Genomic DNA, 21,158 nt, shown 5'->3' with positions numbered 1-21,158 from the left:
TGGCGCACATCAAATCTGCTTTCATTGGACAATTTAGAAACAAACTCCGGTTTCAATAGCAACATTTTCATGCCGCGTGAGCAACTTAAAGGGTCAAATCAGTACTAGGGTTGGCACATTTGTAACACTTGTAAAATACTGACGAATGGAAATTCGGCCCGATGCTAAAAATGTTTGAAATTCAGCTTGATGACAATAACATGTGTGGCAGTTTTTAATGAGAATTTTTAATTTATGTTACCCAAAATTGTATTAAACAAACTACCCCTCCCAAACAAACCGATCTTTGGCTCAGGTGAAGCATATGAACACTTTTATTGGATAGTTTTGACATAGCATTTTCAACATAACATTTCACATCTGTCTCCAGAATCCAAGAAAAATTGAGGCTTAATGTTAACATCTCATTTGCTTTATTATCACCCATCATGTTAAACCTATGGACATCTTTCAACATACGATTTCCCTGCTCGGAAAAAATGTGTAACATCATGTTAAGCATAGGGATATTTTTAACATTATAATTCCCGTTTAATCCTATAATATAAAATACCATTTCTATGAACACCTATTCTAAAACATACACGCTAATTATAGCACCATACCTGCACTCGACCTCCCGCATCCGCTCTAACCACTAGGACACGGGAACGGTCCTTTTGGAATTGTATCACTCATACATACATATATATATATATATATATATATATATATATATATATATATATATATATATATATATATATAGAGAGAGAGAGAGAGAGAGAGAGAGAGAGAGAGAGAGAGAGAGAGAGGGTGGGTGGGTGGGTGGATAAGTTTGGCAATGAAAACCCATGGTTGGTCGGGGCGTCAAATAAAAATTCGTGATTTTTTTCTCGATCAAATTCAGAATAGTTTTACTAATCACATATTGGCATGCTGGTTATCCGTCTGCCATGGTAGCACAGCTGTAAAGACAATAGTTTCAGAATAAGCAAGAAAGAAAATCACTGTGAATTCAAGATGACAAAAATGCAGTCTTAATATATTTACTGATCTATGAATTTAATGTTGAAAATAAAATGAAGACATGTTTATTTGCGCTGATGTATTGTTGTAACCTCGGTCATAGGTAAATATCTAAATGAGATCATTCGGACTGCATTTAGCGTGTATAGATATTTACCGTAGGGAATATGATGCAACCTTGCCCTTGGAAACACAACTTTGACTTTGGCAATGGAGTCACACTTAATTTTTGTCATGTAAGGCAAATTGTAATTAATTTTCTGTCTCTTTTGTGAATCCCAAACTGAAAATTCTTTTAAAACATTGTTTCTTTCTCAACTTAACGCGTTATCTGTAACGAATTTGCTATATTTTTAAAACCCTGGAGTGGTATGATATCAGCATTGCTGGTTCAGTCCGCCTTTTGTCACACGTGAACATTCATGCATTCGTGTTTGTTTATGTTGTTGTTGTAAAGTTCAAATTACTTCTATTGAATTTAGTTAATCTCTACACGAATGGATTTTGTTACCAAATGCAAAGCAGATAATTTCCGTTACTAAGTGCACTTAAATAACAAGCAATTACAGATAGGATAATAATAATAAAAACCGAAACACATTCAGTTTCCTGGTATTCGGTGTAAATTTCTGTCCATATTGTAGTGCAGATTGAAAATTATTTATAAATAAAACTAAGTTATGTAAAAAAAAATTAAACTCATATATTGCTGTTAATTGTAGAATGTAATATAATCTATACTTCTAGATTATTAAAATGACAGCGAAAAACTGGATTTTGTGTACACGAAGACATCTAGGGCCTAGTAATTTAAATAAAAGCGGGTACCTGCCATTTTGTAACTACCGCGGGTAAATCACGTCACCGGAAGTCAGTGTTCCAATCTCGCTTTCGCATCGGAAGACGCCATCTTGTTTGACAGAAACATCAGTCTGAAGAGTAGTGGCTGTCAAATAAGCCCTTAAGGAAGATTGACGGTTTACTAGGGATTAAAAATTCCACTTTTCAGCCCCAAAATGCCTCTTGCTCAGCTTGCGGATCCTTGGAGGCCAATGGAAATGGCACAGGACACGGAGGTGTGTGAAGTACAGTAATAGTTCATAAGCAACATAAACAATTTTTTGTGTGTCACTCATTAGTATCTTGTCAGTAGCAATTTGTAGCAAAATATCTCAGTGGCTATTGTGTAAAATTAATACATATGTCTACTACTACTTTAATTATATTGCTTCACCTATGTTTATTGTGATTTTCCCAAAAGGTACAGTTATCGAATTCAGTAAATATTTAACAGGTGAGGTCACCGGTGTTTTACAACTGAGGTCACTGAGTCTCACTACAAATGAAATTAAAGCTATCAGTAAATGACTGCAAGGATTGGGGGTGGGGGCAAATAATGTTAAAACATAACGTTTTGGACATCCCAGTCCCCATGTCTATCAACCAATCGTCAGAATTTCATTTGTAAGGAACCTCCAGCGTTTGAGGACAGTTAGGGTAATTCAGAATTTGCGGTTACGCATCATGTTGAATGTTATATTCTAAATCATATTGCTCGTGGAAAAAGCAAAAATAGATCCATTTATGACTTAAATATTCAGTTAGAGAAATGTGCTAGTTGAGAGGGTGTGAGGGTGTATTATTTACATTCACCTTGAATTGACCAGATAAAGATGAAGAATGCTGCACCTACTCATTTGCATATCAATATTGTTTTTTTAACATTTCATGGTGGTCAACTCTAGATACTGAATTTATATTGGGAAACATTTATGACAGTTCTGTGTTTGTTAATTGTGACTGCACTTTTAACATATTATTGGCTGTATCATGCAGAAGAAATGGGAACGCAGTACCTGTACTAAAGATTCTCCAATGCAGCCGATTTGGGCTCAATGGTTAATGAACCTGCAGCACATGGAAGATAAATCAAATCCTCCTTCAAATATGAAGCAGTGACTTATTGATGAGTTCTGTTTAAAGTGGAGAAGTTATAGAGTTGAATGTGTATATAGGGATCTTTTCATCAAACATCCTTTGATGAAAAATTCCCTATATACACAGTCAACTCTGTAACTTCCCCACATTAAACACAACTCATCAAGAAGCCATCTGTCAGTACCAAACTTAAATAAAAGCATTAGAATCTGAGCGATTGTTCCATTTTACATAGGGATTGAAGCACGTTTGCTGTGCAGTGAAAGTTTCCTGTTTGCAAAGAAAATCTTCATTCCTAAGTTGTCATGATGGCTACCAATGGTAACATAAAATGCAAAGTAAATTTTCAGTCTTTTGAAACTATAGGTATTTAACCATCAAGTTAATAAAAGGTGCAGAGTTTTGCAAGGATGTTTGTTAATTTGTTCACTTATCCCTTTACAGCCTTGGCAAGATAATAGTTGTTTTTAGCTGACCAAAATCTAGGCCAATGTAAGTACATGTACATGTAGCATGTAAACAACTACAGACCCAAGTGCTAGTGGGGACAATGAATATCAGAGTGAGTTGTTTAGTAACCTGTTTGTTGACAGTGGGACATAGCTCAGATGCAGACTACCATTTTTATGTGTTATTTGTGTTTTCTAAAGGGATATAACTGAATTTTCTAACATATTATTCAAATACTCGAACTTGTGGATTTTTAATATACATGTACAGTACTTAACACATTCTGGAATGTACTATACAAATGTAAGTTGTCAATATGCAAGTATATTTCTGTAGTTTTGTCTTCATTTAATCAAAATTTCCATTGGTTATTTGCTTTCTCTGTAAATCCTCATCAATAGGTCACCTCTTAAAATTTTTACTTGTATGCAAAATTACATTTTTGTACCCACCCACTCCAACACTTGTCAAAACATCCACTTATGTTGACAATATTAAATTCCCAAATATGTTGAGATAAACGAGTAGTACTGTATTATGAAAATGGTGACATTTTTTAAAACTGGTGACAACGTTTTTACGGCCAACGTCAATACCTGGCTATGGTTAGGGAACATCTTATCCATTGTCACTCATTGTACATCTAAAAGTATCATATGGCGAATTCATTTTTACTTTCAGTGAAGTTTAAATCTCTGAGACAAAAATGATAATGCCACAGTTGCGATATCACTTTTGGATCTACTTTTTTCATTTAAGAAGTATATATGCCCTTCTGCATGTTCTTCAGATCTGTATATCGATGATTAGGCATGCTTTATTTGTTCTTTCTTCTTTTCCTTCTTCCTGTCTGATGGTTTGAACTGCTGCTGAGTCATATCAGAGGCTTTTAAAAATGGTACTAGCAGCTGCCTCGCTTGGTTCTCAGCATTAGGAGGTTAGTGTTAGGACTGGTTGGCCTTGTGTCAGGATAATGTGACTGGGTAGGCACATGATGCTATATGTTTGCAGCATGATGCCTCAGTGCTAGACATCACTTTAAATTGTCACACTGCAGATATCATAGCGATGTGACTGAAAAATTGTGAAAGCTAAGTTAAAGACCCATATCAAACACAATCCCTCTCCCACCCCACTCTCTCTTTCAGAATAAATTGATATTGGAAATGTTTCATGGTAAGGCCTAGCTATGTACTCTCAAACTTTAATTATACCCCCATCATATTGATATCAGAATGGAAGAAAAAAAATAGATTCTTTACTTCTTCCCAAGAATATAAATGTTTCTTTGTTTTCAACCAGGATTAACTGTGGAGAAAAGGGGGGAGGGTGGATTTTCTTCAAATTTTGAATGCAATATTAAATGTCTCACTTTTTCTTCCTGAATACTTAAGTCATTGAAAGTGATAATGACTAAAGGGCCTTGTATAAATACAAGTGCTGTAAATTTAAAGATTGTGAAAATAATGACTAACAGTGGAGACTTTCCCTCATTATCTAATGCTGGTATTTTGGAGTGATGATCCAGCTGATGGACTGAAAGAATGTGCAAGAAAAAGGAATAGTCCCAATGCTTATATATCAGATGAAAAGATTTGCTTGAATATGTTCAAAATGAAAAATAAGATTTAATTTTCTTAACAACATTGATGTATGTTAAGGCCAAACAAAAGGAAAATGTTTCCAGTCAGCCAACCATCCCTGTTTATCATTCCCAACCTTATAACATTTTTCCCCATATGGTAAATTTTTTTTACAAAAAGTCACATTAAATATATATAATGTTTAAAAAATATGACCTGTCTACCCTAATTTTAAAACCAGTGCAATAGGAAACGGACAGTTTTTCTAGGCCTAAGAGAAAGCTCACATAATAGAGCTAGGTGTATTGCATGTATAGGTACTGTTTTTTTTTCTCAGTTCAAATGTGTCTTTACTGTAGAAACTGTTGTATAGAATGAAAACATGGTAATTGATGAACAGAGGTTTAATAGCTAGGAGAGTTACTATTATGAATGTATTGTAATAATTTAAAGTGTATTTAAATATTGACAGTTGTGATGATGCAAGAAGCAGGTAACAACTCAGTAAGCCAATAATAGTAAGGGCTATCTGAAAGTGCAGAATAAATTAACATCAAACTCCCCACAGGGTTTCTCTTTTTGAGAAAGGGTGGAGAAAACAGTGCCTCTCTAATGAAAGGCTGCTTATTTTCATGCATGAATTAAGTTTTATATAATTTAATAACTTCCATTAAGATACTGCATGTTCCTGTTTTAAAATGACACTTTCTTTTAGTTAAATGGCATTGTCTCTTAGACTGGATTCACTGTAAAAGTATATTTCATCATGATTGTGTTGGATCTAGTAGGTTCACAGTCTGGTCCAGATTTGGCGAGTTATTCATTGTCATATTGTTCTATCTTCAGGGTTCAACAGAAGATATGCTGGTTGATGAACAGGTAAGCATAAGATAATGTTACTGTGCAAAACTTGGATTATGATTGTTGGTTGGTTTTAACAGTACTTTAAGGACATTATTGGCTATATCATAAGACGTAAATTAGAGCAAGTGCCTTTCTCATGGACACACAGAGGCAGCTGCCTTTTAACTTTTTTTTTAATTCCACCTCCTTTATTTGATTCAAAAGATGTAATTAATGTGATAATACAAAGGAGGCCAGCTTTTAATTCAACAAATATTTCTGCAAGTCAGTTATTGAAACAGTCGGCACTTAATTAGGTTCTCAGAGAAACGCTAGTGGACATAGCTGTTACAGTAGATTGACACATTTTATGTTTAATCACAAGAGTACACATTGCATTATGACAATTACACTTAAAAGGAACTAAAAGATAGTACTGGAACAAAAATTTCAATTGATAAATAAATTATTTAATTTGTACTTATTTTATTAAAGTACTGCCTCCACTCTGCATAAGTGACATTTTCATTGATCAAATTTTTTTACATATCGTTAATTGCAGTGTAGTAAGAATGTCTTTTGGAAATAAAATGTAAAAAAAATTGGATGACCTATTTTTAAATTTGATATTTTATAATGTTCATTAAAATTTCCAGGTCATATCTAATGTTTGCGATGATAAAACAAGAGATATTTAAAAGTTTCCATTACCAATTTTGATAGCGATTTTCTTCAAGTTCAACAAGTATGGATCAATTCTGGGGGTGTTTTCTGGTTTATAAAAATGGGATTCACATCTGACCCCGCATTATAAGCGGGTTTGCGAATTATCAGAGTGCATGTTATTGAGGCGTGGTGTACACATCGCCCCTGTACAGGTAAAGGCAGAGATAAGTTGTGCAGAGGTACCAGTTACTTTCTCTAGGGTTGTTTTAGTATTTGATATGTACAAGTGGGATATATGAGATATTGTAGTGTGGGATGATGAAAATGGTATTGGTGGAGAAATTGAGGGTGCTTTATCATTCAAGTTTATCTGCCAATACCGTAAAAGTCCCTTACCCAACAATAATATATTTATCCATACATGCAAACCATTAAGCTTTTGGCATAATCATTATGCTTTTTTAAACTGAATTATGTCTTATGCTTATCTGTACATGGATTACACTTTTCTGGCACATATAAAAATAAAGCAAAAAAACCTGTATTTGTCATTTACATTACCATCATTTTAAATCCACTCATTGTAAAGGTTTGAAAATATTCTAAAAGGAACGACTGCTGCATAATAATAATGTCAGAATTAATTTGTCTGTGATAGATCTACGTGTACTTTCCTAATTTTCTATTTATAGTAACTGTTTATGACCTATTTCCCAAGTTAGTGGACCAGTCTGTAAAGAAAATGTCAGATATTAAGCAAAACAGGCTTTTATGGTTTGACTTGTGGATGAAAATTCTCAGAGCAGATGAGTCTTTTTAAACTGCAGATCAGAAGAAGGACAAATCAATACCGCTTTACAAATTTATGCAGGTGAATTTGAGAGTGATGCAGTACAGCTCTCGGATTGAGCACTGTCATGCACATCGTAGAATTAGTAAATTTAGCGATCATTCTGAAAAAGTTTGAGATACAGGCTAGTTAAAACGAGTGTTGAATATACATAATTTTTCATTATGTTCTGTGTTTTTATTCTGGTTTTTAATCCACATGGACATTGCCCATTTTTGCCAAGTATTTTGAAGTGTAGATCCAGGTTTGTACTAAAAATAAATGTACATTTTTCACCAAGTGTACTTTGTTTAATATATTAGCTACGATGTTCTAGCCTAGGGATACTGATATTACTAGTAATGTGTATACTACACTTTTTGTGCTCAGATTGTGCTTTTTCGCCATTTATATTAGCAAAAATTACATTTCTACTTCTCTTGGGTTGGCATTATGGATATCATATGAGGGAATATTGACTAATTGATTTATTACACGATCGTGGCTCTTTTTCTCTCAGTTAATATTGATCTTTTTCCCTCAATTTTTATATGATTAAAATTTTTTCACCAATGTTACACTTGCATATATGCCTCTTTCTCAACATTCTATCCTTTTCATTTTCATTGAAATTTAGTCTATCTTTTTTTATTGTTTATGTGATTATACTTTTGTTTTTTTCAAATTACAAACATTGTTCATTTGTACCTGTATGTTGTAAAATGCTGTGATGTTGCAAAAGACTATTCTGTATCATTTTGTCATGAGTTTTGAATGCAGGGCAAGAAAATGAAGGCATTTTTATACTTTTGTATTTTGTCATGAGTTTTGATGGCAGGGCAAGAAAATGAAGGCATTTTTATACTTTTGTATTTTGTCATCAGTTTTGTACCATTTTGAAGGCAGGGTCGGAAGTGAAGACATTGTGCATACTAAGAATTTTCTTTAATGGAAAAAAGAATGTATTTGGACAGTTGGATATTTGATAATGCTTCTTGTTAACTGCTCATTTCTAAAGGAAAACTGATTATTGCATCTTTTGAAAGAAATATGAAAGTGAAAATCTTTCTGGTGTTTAAACCAAACATTATGTGAAGGATTGTCATTGGTAGGGTGGTGCCAGCATGTGTCAGCATTGTGAGTGTACTTCCAGTGTGCTTATTGCTGACAGGTTTGGCATCTGTTCATATGCTTTTCTCATCCTTGACAAGATAATTAGAATACTTCCAAACAGACTACTGACTTGTCATCAGTGATTCTACTAGGTTTTTTCGCAGTCATTTCAGGCCGCTGCACATTATTGGATGTAGCACTTCCTTTGGTCACAATAACTTTTTCATTGCACGAATGTCTAAAGATGTTTCTTATTACAAATTTATGTATTCACTTAAATTTGGCAGGCATTACAGTGTTATCTTAACCTGAAGAAATATTGGCATTTCATTGTGCAGGGCAATATGATCTATAAGGGTTCTGGGTGAAAGATGACTAACATCCAAACCACTCATGCTGTAATTCTATAGGTGCAGAACAGCTGCTTTGTCCACATGCACTTGTTTGTGTCATTGAGAAAGGAATGCTGTTGACAACACCCACTCCCTGCCTACAGATTAATGCAAGGTACTAACTTACGTGGTTTTATATCAGCTGACCATGTCAGTTCAGATCAAATCCCATAGCCTGACATCCCAAACTGTTTATTTTCAAAGTTGGACCAGCACAATTTTGCAAGGTGCTAGCCCAGGACAAAATTTCATGCTTTAGTGGTTTTATCTAATTTCGTCTGGCCATTCATGCTCCCTAGGCTTGTTGAATGCTTGAATCTACCTCATTTATTCATTCATATCATGGTAATGACTGCTGCATTGTTTACACATTCTTTAACCTACTTAGCATCCAAATTATAAGACAATCAAAACACTTCAAAACAAGACAAATACATTTTCAGTGTTTTAAATTCCTTGGGTACATTGTTTACTCAACACAGATACTCATGAGCAAATCGTATTTGATTTCAGTCCATTGAGTCTGTGCAGTTAAAATAGTTAAAGGTAATTCACCAATATTAGTTTCGCTTTCTTTTATGATGGTAATGATTTTTTTCCTTTATAACTGTTTATGAAGATAATCAACTTCCACGTGATGTTCCACTTAATGTGAACTGATTGTGATAATCAAGAATTTCTTATTTAAAGTACTAAATGTATGTTACATAGCTGCCAACTGTCCCATTTTTTTTCTCCGTATTTGTCCTGTATTTTGGACCTGAATATGGGTGTACTTTTTTTTTTGTTAACAATCCGTTTAAAAATTTAAAAAATAAAAAAAAATGGTAATTTTCTGTTTTGAACAGGATCCAGTTCCATTATTGTAGTAATTCATTGTTATGACAACTTAAGATGTGGTACATGCGAGCGAGGTTATCCTTACTATTTTGATACAATGAGTTTACTAAATTATCATTCATGAAGAAGTTAATTTGTAGAAGGAGCATTCACATAAGAGTGGCGTGATTAAATGTAAAGTTGCTACTGAGACTCAGGGAAACTAATTCTCCAAAGAGATAAGCCAGACTCAGGCAGAAAAACATGTCAATCATGACACACCAGAGACATAGATGTTCATCCACATTGGATTAACAATTATCTGTGACTTGAATCATTGAATGGAAGATATTTTCCAGTTATTGCAAAAAATTTCCCAGTGTGTTTGTCAGTGGAACTGACTAAACTAATCAAGTCTCATTAGAGCTCTGGACCTTCTGACACTAGCCAGAAAATCCCTGAAGTTTGAGTTGAAGATACTGCAAGAGGAAGTGCCCATTTTTTAACTAGATGAGAAGGAACTGAGGAAAAAAGGATCTCTTTTTACCAAAGCTCGTTATAGAAAACCATTTTCTGATATGGAAATGCCTGTGCACTCTAGGAGAGGAGCAATACTGAACTAGTTGTTAATTACAAGAACAGATTGTGGGGGATGAAACTGTGTTCTGTCATTTGATCAGGTCTTGAGAAGTTAGGGAATGTATGAATTCCAGTAAATTCCTTTCCATTCTTGTTGATGGAAGTACCAATGGTAACATGTTCAAGCAAGAAAGATACCTTGAAAATTGAAAACCGAGGAAACATATATGTTGCACATTATTTCCTGTGTTCTTTTTTTTAGATTATTGTGCATACATTGCATCAAAGCTAGGCAATCTATTGAAGTTTTGGGACAAGTGAAAAGTTGGGATGGACAAGCAAATTTTACGAAACCACTACTCCTAGACAAGTGGATCAAAAGTAAATTTGATCAGCTCTGATTTTGTTCTAATTTTTATATATTTTTTTATCTCATCTGCGCATTCATTCCCTTAAAGTATATATCAACATAAAGGAAACATTCCAGACTTGAGTAATTCACTGACTATTTAATCGCCACATTTACATGAAGTTTGTCAGTAGTGTTGTAGCTACATTAAGTTTGGATGCCCACACTTCCAGTGTGTTAAGCAGTGAGTAAGCTACATTCTGTTCTGATTTGTTATTGGTTTCCCTGGGCTTGAACGAACAAAAATCACCAATAAAAATTGACTGTACAGTGTCACCCTGCTATAAAATGGTAGTTGGGAGCCATAGAACCCGACTGTGATATAGACCGAACCATGTTATAAGCAACCAGGTCAGTTAGCTGAAGTAAATGAGGCATACTCCTCAACAAATGGGGGGGGGTAGGTAATAAATGCGGGCAGTAAAATACTTGCTTCATTGGCACAGTTACCATCTTAAATCAGTGCATATTAACACATTAACCCCTGGAGGTTTTTTCATTTTCTCCTGAAAATTGAGTAGGAAACACATTTTGAAAGCTATTTCTGAATAAATTCCGAAAACACCAAATCCCAGGTGATCTTTCAATAACATACTGCCTAGTTGTGCTAGAAACATTGTTTTTCATTGGCTATTTGGCTCGAGCATGAGCAGAAGGGTAAAAGTTGGAGGATTTTTGTTGTTGTGCTTAACGGAGCCATTATTTTTGTATCGAGACCACTCTTTATACCAAATGACTATCTTATCCTACTTTTTGCAAAGGTTCATCTGTCTGTTTGCAGTTCATACCGGTTTGACTTAGATCTGAGACCAAAAAGTCTAAAATCCTGACAAAGTCGGATTCTGACCACAGGCAAATTTTTGGGTAGAAACAAATCGGGTCCAAAAAATGATTTTTTTAAAATCTGTATTTTGTAGTGCAACTAGATATTCCAGATTATTTGGTATCATTGTACAGCTACATCTGTCCTTTCTATAATACCACCCACTTTAGTGTATCATGTATGACCATGATGCTACAGAGCTCGGCAGTAGGCTACTACCTCCTGCCACGTTAACGTGTTGCTAGGGGTTAATGTGTTAAATGTGAAATACACCTGTAGTGAAAACAGATAAGGCATATATTTTATTTTACTTTATTTAGAGAACCATGGATTGGTACATATACGTGTATACTGTTTTTATATAAATGTTTTATGTATAGTATCAACACTATGTACTCACCTGTGAATCTCATCACATACATTGAATCCACAAAACAAGTAATTCCATCCAAAAAATCCACACAGATTTAAAATATTCAATAATTTTGTCACAGGTCATATAGGTCTGAATTCAGTGGATAAAAGTAGCACAATCACATAACTAATGATGAAGCACATTTACTTTTCAGTTGATAAAAGTTAGTTTGCATTTTAAGCTGCCATTGGTATTATATTCATAAGCACAAACTTTTTCCCTGCAAAAAGGAAACTTTCACTGCATAGTAAACGTGTTCCACTCACGCTGGAAAATGCAAAAATCCATCAGATTCCATGCTTTTATTTAAGTTTGGTACTGACTTCTTTGAAGAAAAGTTCTTTGTTTTTATTGAAGATTGTAGTCGTCTTTCCTTGATGAAATATGCATGCGCTATTGAAGTCATCGCTAAAGGCCGGCTTTAGAGAACCAAACAAATGCCTGTTTCTTGTTGTGGCGGCAACATCAAATAATTGTATTGCATTATTGAGACTGATTTGTTTCCATTTGCTGAGTACGTTTTCATAACAGTTGGTACTTCAAAGGTTTTCTATGAAATTTCAGCAAACTATTTTATTGGGTACTTTTTTAGAATAGGAATTGGTAGTCGTTTTGTCAATCATAGCTACAGTTCCTCCCTGCCTACTGAATAAACCAACAAGTAAGATTTTTTTTTTACATTTGTGGTTGCGGAGTGATGCTGCCTTCCACTCAATTTAACAAAGGGTCAACGGACGATAGAGATGCAGGCATTCTGATCTGATTACAAGGATTAGTACTGAACATGTGGGTATTCTGAAGGATTTAATTCTGAGTGGAAAGAAGAGGAATTTTACATAACATCCACACACAAATGTCAGTCTGTGTAAATATGTTAATTACTAGTGAGCAGACGAAAATTGGATGAAAGATAGATTACAAAATAATGCCTTGTCCGGTTGATCTCCTCTACCAGAAATGTCAACAGCAAAAGAAAGCAGAGATCTCACAACATACAGTACTCATGCTCGATGTCAACATAAGCAGATTATGATATAACAATGCACTGTTAAGATGGCTTGTCAATATGGACAATTAAATTATTTATGTAACAGTAGATAAATTTCAGTGCATTTTGTATCAGGTTTGCGACTTCCTTTCATGGGTCCTCTGAATTTCTCCACTCCAAACCAATGGTTGTATATACAAGTTTAAACAACCAACAATCTCGCCAATAAAAAAAAATCGCCAGATGTTATATTTTGCTGCCAATTAGGAAAATAAAATTGCAGTTTGCGACATTGGCGAAGCCCTTGGCGATTCTAGAATAAACATTTTACACTTTACTTTTCTTACTTTTAAGAAGAAAAAACATTTTTTCATGTACTAGAAAAATACATTTAAAATGTCAGGAGCAACTCCACAATCGTCTTGTGTTATTCATGCGTGATCTCTTCCCCAAAATGAAAAAAAATGTTTTACATTTTTTTGCATACTTTTCAGAAAGATTTTTTTGTGTGTGCAAGAAAAATGCATGTATATAAAATTTTGGGAGCTACACTGTGACCATGTTATATACGAATTTGCATTATAACGGAGCGTGCTATAGTGGGGGTTAGATTGTATTATGTTTCATTACATGATACACGTGAAGTGTAGGCCTTCAGATTTGATCAAAGTCAACTAGATAAAAAGCAACAGAAGCTTTGCAAAAAGTGTAATTACATGATTAGTACAGGATTTAAATAGTGCAAGTGGAATACTGTTAGAATGTCTCATTTATGTTGGTATGTTACCATTGGCAGCAGCTGCCAATGAGACAAGTTGCACACGGTTGGGGTGGGGCTAATTTTGAACCATGCAAGGTAGTCGCCTTGTGTTTGTAGTAGTGGAATGGATATTGTCCATGTTCTTATTGATTATGTGTAAAGGTTTGTCATTACTTACACTGTTGTTTATACATTTCTTAAACTTGCTGGGTATGTTCATGTTGGAGGGTACCACTCAAAACATGTAAAAGTAGGTAAGGCCATGGTGACCTATATTTCATACACCATTAAGTTTTTAAAAATTTTCATTTTGCTCCATTTCTCTCAGTGTTGTATTTACAGCTCTGAAACTTGATGGGTATAGTTAATTTGGATGGTTTCACTTACCATGGTTAAAAGTAGGTCACATTGACTATTTAGGCACCAGTGATTATTTTGCATTTAGCTCATTGTCTCTGACTCTGTTGTATATAGTCATGAAATTTTATGGTTACTACTTACCTTAGGGATATATGTCACAGTGACCTACTTTTCATTTTTCACTGATTATTTTTTCTTTTACACTTGTATGAAAACTCATGGAGCTTGGTGTCTATGTTCATTTTTGAGGGTACTAGTCACTTGGCAAAAGTACATGAGAGCGATATACTTTTTGTACACTAGTAATTTAGTGGAGCACATGAGACATAATATTTTGTGGAATTCTTGTTTGGCTCAAAATTGTGATAATGGTAAAGTGACACAGCAGTTTTCTGCAGGTGACAGCAATGTCCTTATCAACAGTTTAAGGTCTTGGATGAAGTTGTTTTATATTTTCTAAACAACTTTATGGATTCTCATCATACTTAGCTGCAGTAGCTCAGTTGGTAGAGTTTCAGGTTTGCCTGTACACGTTCATGGGTTTGATACATTCCTAGGCCATTCTCAGTTTGCCCATAGTAACTGCATTTAGCTGATATTTCCACATCATGATATAGTCATTAATGTGTTAAAAAGTGCCATTAAACCAACACAATAAATTTCCCATTGTACTTGACACGAATCATTATGACATTAAGTCCATTCGTCCACTTTCTTGCCCTTTGACCTTGGGATCAAGGTCATTGTAATATGAAATAGGAAATTAGCCTTGAAGTTTTGGTTGAAGTTTTTTGTATGATTATATATAAATTCCTAATCCCATTGATGGATTTGTTTACACTTATCGTGAATCATTTGATGCTTAGACCATTACTTTAGAGAAACACTTGCATGCCCCTTTGACCTAATGTCCAATATCCGACTCATAATTGATTTGTGTTTAGGTTTAGATAATGTTTTAAATTTGCTTATATTTCATTCATTTCATAATTGTGTAAATTTTTTTGAATGAGTCATTATGCAGGTAGTACCTTTTTGAACTCAAATTGTCCTTTATTTAAAGCTATAAAATTTGCTTAAGATGACTGAACAGTTTGTTATATATTTTTTGTGTACCATATACTTATATTTTTTTATTAATAATGCATGAAATGTTAGGTCCTATCAGTTGCAATGAAATTTTTTTATTATTATTTCAAAACAGAGAAGGCAAGGAAAGTTATATGCCTTAAATATGTGTTCAAATAAATAGTTGGTTTTGTGCTGTGTCCAGTAGGAAGCAGATGGTTTGTACCAGTTATTATAAGAGGATGCGTGTTGTTCATTCAGGAAGTAAGCCATCATTAATTGGCAACAATAATCACATAGTGGTAACACTGTGCAGGAAGACGGAACTTTGTATTACATGCGTTTCAGTTCCATTTATTGTGTATTACCAGTTTGAACAGTGCTGTGGGGATATTTATAGTGTGCAGTAGTTTAAACTTTTGAGCCCTCTACAGGGTAAGGGTGTAGAATAGACTATGTACACCCTTCTACATGTGATAGGGTGTAGAAAGGGCCCTATATACCCGCCTGCATGTTATAGGGTGTAGAACAGGCCCTATACACCTGCCTGCGTGTGATACGGTTTAGAACAGGCTCTATACACCTGCCTGCATGTGATAGGGTGTTGAAGGGCCCTGTACACCTGCCTGCATTTCCTTGGGTGTTGAATAGGCCATATACACACTCCTGGATGTTCTAAGGTGTAGAATAGGCCCTGTACACCCTTCTGCATGTGATAGGGTGTAGAATGGGCCCAGACCCTGTATACCCTCCTGCATGTCATAAGAGGCTAATAATGGAGGTGACCTTTTTGCCTCAGGGATTTGTCCTGCAGTGATGTTGAAGCTGATAAAATTTTGGACATTTTAAAGGAGTGCAGTAAAAAAAAATTGGACCCTTTAAGTATTTCAGAATTTTACTTTTTTTGGCTTGATCTTTGCTTTGTGTGCCTTTTATGTGGTACCTAAACTTACCATTGTTTAGCCAGGTATGTGCTGATGTGCTCAGGACCTGAAATTAGCTCTCTGTTAATTATTGGGTCAGCTACTGTGCTGTGTCTTTGGGCAAGAGACTTGACTCCAATTGCCCTTTCACTAAATGACTTGTTGTCAGCCATTGCTGGTTTGTCTGGTCTGCAGTTTTTCTTATACCCTTAACTGCATCTACACCTATTTAGAGAAAGCTCATTTTAGGTATGATAGACAACTAAGAGAGCAAAACAGACTTAATGGACATAATTGGAGGGTTCGGCTCAAGGTATAATATCCCTTTGATGCATTTTGACAAACACTACATGAATGTAACTTATCTGACTTCAAGGCTGTAAACATGTCTGCAAAATGTATTCACTGAGACTTGTGAACTGATAGTTTTTGTGCAGTAATAACACTTGACTGGAGAAACTTTCATACATGGCTGGTTTTATATAGGTGTTCCATCACTTGGCTTTTTATAAATGTGGACAAGTAATCAGTATAGAGAGGGCCATTAGCATATCAGTCCAAACTAGTTTGCCTGAGAATAATATTGTACCTTTTCTATGTAGGTTATTGGGTCAAATTATTGACACATTTAGGTGGTGATCAAACATGGGTCAGGTCTGCTGTTGTTTGTTTTTGTACACTCTTTGGGTCTGTTACTTCTTCGATCCATACAATACAAATCCATACACCTTTTTTCTTGAGGTAATAAATTATAGGATGTACATATTTGTGAACAAACCCATATATCACTAGGTTTACACTTAGTTTAAGTGACAGTGTAAATAAGAATAAAGAGCTGTACATTTGTTTGATGCACATTGACCATAAAAGTGAGAAAATGTGCTAAATAAAGCTAGATAGGTGTAGGACAATTTCCCAGGTCAAACCCCACTAGACTAGAATACCCACCTCTGAAAAATAGGACATAATCCCCTCTGCTAGTATAAGTTTTAAACCTTTTTACACCATCACAAATACACTGTCCTATTTTGAAATGGGTTGGGGGGGGGGCCAAAAAAAAGGAAGAAATCTGAGATGTCATCATTATTTAATTTCATTGTGGAATGTTGTGTTTATACAAAACATTATGACCGCTCCAGTGGTCTAGTGGCTAGAGTGTCTGCTACGGATGCGGGAGGTTGCAGGTTTGAACCTCGGTCAAGTCATACCAAAAACTTACAAAAATGGTACCAACAGCTGCCTCGCTAGGCGCTCAGCATTAAGAGGTTAGTGTTAGGACTGGTTGGCCTGGTGTCAGGATAATGTGACTGGGTGGGACATTGTGCTACATGTCTGCGGCATGGTGCCTCAGTGCTAGACATCACTATAAACTGTCACACTACAGACATAGTGATATGACTGAAAAATTGTTAAAGCTATGTTAAAAATCTTAATCACTCACTCACATGCAGACACAAAACATTATGGCTTAGATTTGAAGTTCATACAACCTAGGGAAGAAAATGAAGAAATGTAGCAGTATATCTCATATTTAATTACGGGATTGCTCCAGTGGCCAAGTGGTTAAAGCATCCACCTTGGTAGCGGGAGGTCGTTGGCTCCAGCCCCGGCTGAGTCATACCAAAGACTTACAAAAATGGCATTTACAGCTGCCTCACTAGGTGCTCAGCATTAAGAGGTTAGTGTTAGGACTGATTGACCTGGTGTAGGATACTTTGACTTGCTGGGACATGATGCTACATGTCTGCGGCATGATGCCCCAGTGCTAGACATCACTATAAACTGCCACACTGCAGACATCATAGTGATATGACTGAATTTTTTTAAAAGATATGTTAAAAATCCAAATCACATAAAGACACATTTTTTTTATGGACTTTCATGTTTATCCACTACACGTATGGATTTGATTTTAAGTACTTCACAATAATGCTCTAATACAATATACTCAGTACTTATTCCATCTTTATGGTAGTACATGTATTGCTCTGTTTCCAATGGATGCAGCACCCCACAGCTCTTAGAGTTTTGTTGATGGTCTTCAGGTCTTGCTGATGATCCATGTAGATCGTTACTAGACATTTTTGCAGGTTTTATCATTCATTTGACTTTTGCTGTGACTCTTCCATTGCATCTTGAAGAAGAGCCATTTATACCTAGGCAGAGTCCTCGTGGAGACTTTTGATGAGAGTCCACAATGATGGGTGTTTTGTAACCAGTCACCTGCAAAAATGTTAGATTCCAACTCTCAAAACAAGTTGTTTGTGCGACCATTTCCATCAAGCGTGACTTTGTGGACAGTCTACATTATTGTTGGGAATAGAGGTGGCAGATATCAGAAGTTTACAGGAGGAACATCATCACAACTGTTTGCTGGAGGAGGCTGAACATGTCACAATGTGCCTGTCACATACATTGTGTCAAAATAATGTAACAATGCCTCAACACCTGTTCAACAAAAGGGGGGAACTCTTCCTTTGCCTGATAGAGGTTAGTCAGTCCAAGCTCTTGGATTTTTCTCCAAGCAAGGGTGAGGTGTTTCAAGCACCTAAGGCATTGAATACAAGGACCAAAAATGTTGATGCTGGCCTGGAGAGCTGCTGTTTCAAACCCACTGATCACCGTAGTTTGGTCAAGACTCAAGCCCAGTTCTTCGTATTTCTCCAATACAGATTGTAGTATGTCTGTTTATACCATATGTACTCATAAGACAATTCAAACTGCATTGACTTAGATCTGCTGTTACATAATGTGCTGGTAGATTTGGGTCTGTGCATTTTGTTAGAAGTAAGTAGTAGAACAAACATTATAGACCCTGATCTACAGGTGCATTATGTTACAGCAGATCAGGATCTTTGTTGTTTGCAGTTTGACTTAACATAAAAGCAAGTATATACGGTTCTTGGTAATTGTCTGCTGTGTTGCATTTTAGATAATTACACTTTATTTCATCTTAACTGTTAAACAAATTAAAACTTCAATATAAATTATGATCTTGTAAGTTTCTTTGGTAGGAATGGAGATGATATTTAACTTGTAAAGAAAATGGCACAGCATTCCTAGTTAATTGTTGGGATTTAAGTTAATTGTTGACAGTTTTATTTTTGTGGCTTATTTTTGGTATTTAGTAAGGTAATGGGGTTTAAAGAAACTTTATAAATTTATGTGCACAAATAATTTTCTTTGTACTGAGATGTTATAAATGACTGACAATTGCTATTATTCAGATAACAGTTATGTGCTTTTCATTTTCCTTTCTATCCTTTTGAGAGTAACTCCTGAATTTATGCCAGGGTATCTCAGATTATAGGCTGGGGACTCTTGAGTTCCACGCGTGAAGAATCTCGGACTACTGATCCTGAAAATCTGTTGATATCCCTGAAGTATTTTTAGTTATGATAATTTGTTTTGCTCATTCAGTCATATCATTGCAATTCCATAACTTGCATTGTGGCAAATGCACATTGTATCCCCTTATTGCCAGTATCTTTAATATTTGCAAGTTTATGCTTGTCAAAATTGTGTGATTTACACCATGAACAATGAAAACATCATTTTGTAACTTGATGTTAGCATGATATGTCTTCGAGGGGGTTCTTATCAAAATGTGCAAACTTTGCTCTAGAGGAGCTGAAGAACTCAGTTGGGTGTAGCTTGGTCTTGTTCCAGAAATCAACAGTAGTGAGTGATATGATGGAGTTTACACCAAAAGCATGGTTATTAGTAGCAGTATGGTTCATATAAGAAAATTATTTAGGCTTAGAACAGTATTTTGGAAAATTTTGATTAATTGGTTAGAATTAAGTTGTTTTGCGTATTTTTTAAGTATTTTAATAATTTGTATGCAATATTTAGCTTGGAGGGATTTAAATTCCTCAGATACCTCTGACATAATGTCATTTTGCATTTGCAAATTATACTTTGTATTACTGAAGATAGTAACACACTTTGTGTTTGATAAGAAAGTATTAACACACCAGTTTTATTTCCAGTAATTCGACTCAAGAGTTAAGTACAAATTGTTAGACCTGATAGTACATATTTTCCTTGGATATTGCCTCTCCTTGTGATAACATTTGTAAAAACAGTATTTATTTAAATTGAAACAAGTAGTAGAAAATGCTTTTTAAAAATAAAATAAACACACAATTCCTCAATAATGTGTCTGATGTTAATATTACTTAAAAAAGAAGCTTTCAAAAATACTCCACCAATTATTTAACTTGGCATGTTAGTAGAATTGTACCATGGATGGCATTATCTCTTTGATTAAATTCATCTATCAGATTGTAACAGGATAATCTGGGTTGGGATTAGATTAAGATGAAGACGTTAAAAGGCAATTTCATGGATGAGATTTATTGTTTATAATATGACTGAATAAATGAATTAATCTTACACCAAACTCATGTGCATAATTCCAACAATGGATTTAATGAAATGATGTGCACCAAGTTAAACAGCTAATATTAGGAACAAGATACTGTTAATATATTGATTGAATCGTGACATGCAATGAGTAATCAACAAGGATTAATGAATAGAAATTGAACAAATATGATTGATTTATGAATCTATCAACATGTATGAACAAAGTTTAGAAATTAAACACTAATGTAGAAAATGATTAATCTGTCACTTAGTCCGATCAGATTTACACAACTATCAATGATCATTCGCCAAGGGTAAATAAAGTATAGAAATTTTAAGAATATGGATAATTGCCAGGAAGCTGTATGGGAGCATCTTCACCATTAGAGGTATGCACAGTATGAAATTGGAATCTCTTTTCACTATCCATGTAATAGAATTGTTTGATAATGATATATTAGATGTTTCAGAATTTATTCAAAATTTTACAGATAGACCTGTTATATAACGCCATGCTGTTAGATAGACTATAGTCTGTTTTCATGTTAGCCATTTAGATTTATCGAAGTAGCAAGGAAGTGACTGAATGATCTACATTTAATATCAGTAGTTCTGCACTATACCATTCTTGTAGGTTTCTGGTGTGTGTGTTTTCACACATTATAATAGGACCATGCTCTGTTGGGATATGCAATTCACAAGACATTATTATTAATGGTTTTCTGAATGTTTCCTATAGTTTCTGTCTGTTAAAGTAGACTAAATAATTTTAAATGAGACTTATTAGAATACAGAATGTAGGTATTTGATGCTGGAATGGA

At 34.8% G+C, this 21,158-nt stretch overlaps 1 protein-coding gene across 2 annotated transcripts in view; it reads left to right on the top strand.

Moving 5' to 3' along the window:
• Positions 1-1,913: 1,913 nt before the first annotated feature.
• LOC149786114 (ribosomal protein S6 kinase 2 alpha-like) overlaps positions 1,914-21,158 on the top strand; it is a 136,781-nt gene continuing 117,536 nt past the window's right edge. For both annotated transcript variants that reach the window (XM_089976439.1, XM_089976437.1), the window contains exons 1-2: positions 1,914-2,084; positions 5,826-5,858. In XM_089976439.1, coding sequence (XP_089832565.1) covers positions 2,025-2,084; positions 5,826-5,858 — 93 coding nt within the window. In that variant the 5' untranslated portion in view covers positions 1,914-2,024. The remainder of the gene's footprint in view (positions 2,085-5,825; positions 5,859-21,158) is intronic.

The sequence above is a fragment of the Sinohyriopsis cumingii genome, chromosome 12, assembly GCF_028554795.1.
Source record: "Sinohyriopsis cumingii isolate HCF-2022 chromosome 12, ASM2855479v2, whole genome shotgun sequence".
NCBI classification, from domain to species: Eukaryota; Metazoa; Mollusca; class Bivalvia; order Unionida; family Unionidae; genus Sinohyriopsis; species Sinohyriopsis cumingii.
The sequence above is the reverse complement of the archived record's forward strand: the minus strand, read 5'-3'. Positions and strand labels throughout refer to the sequence as shown.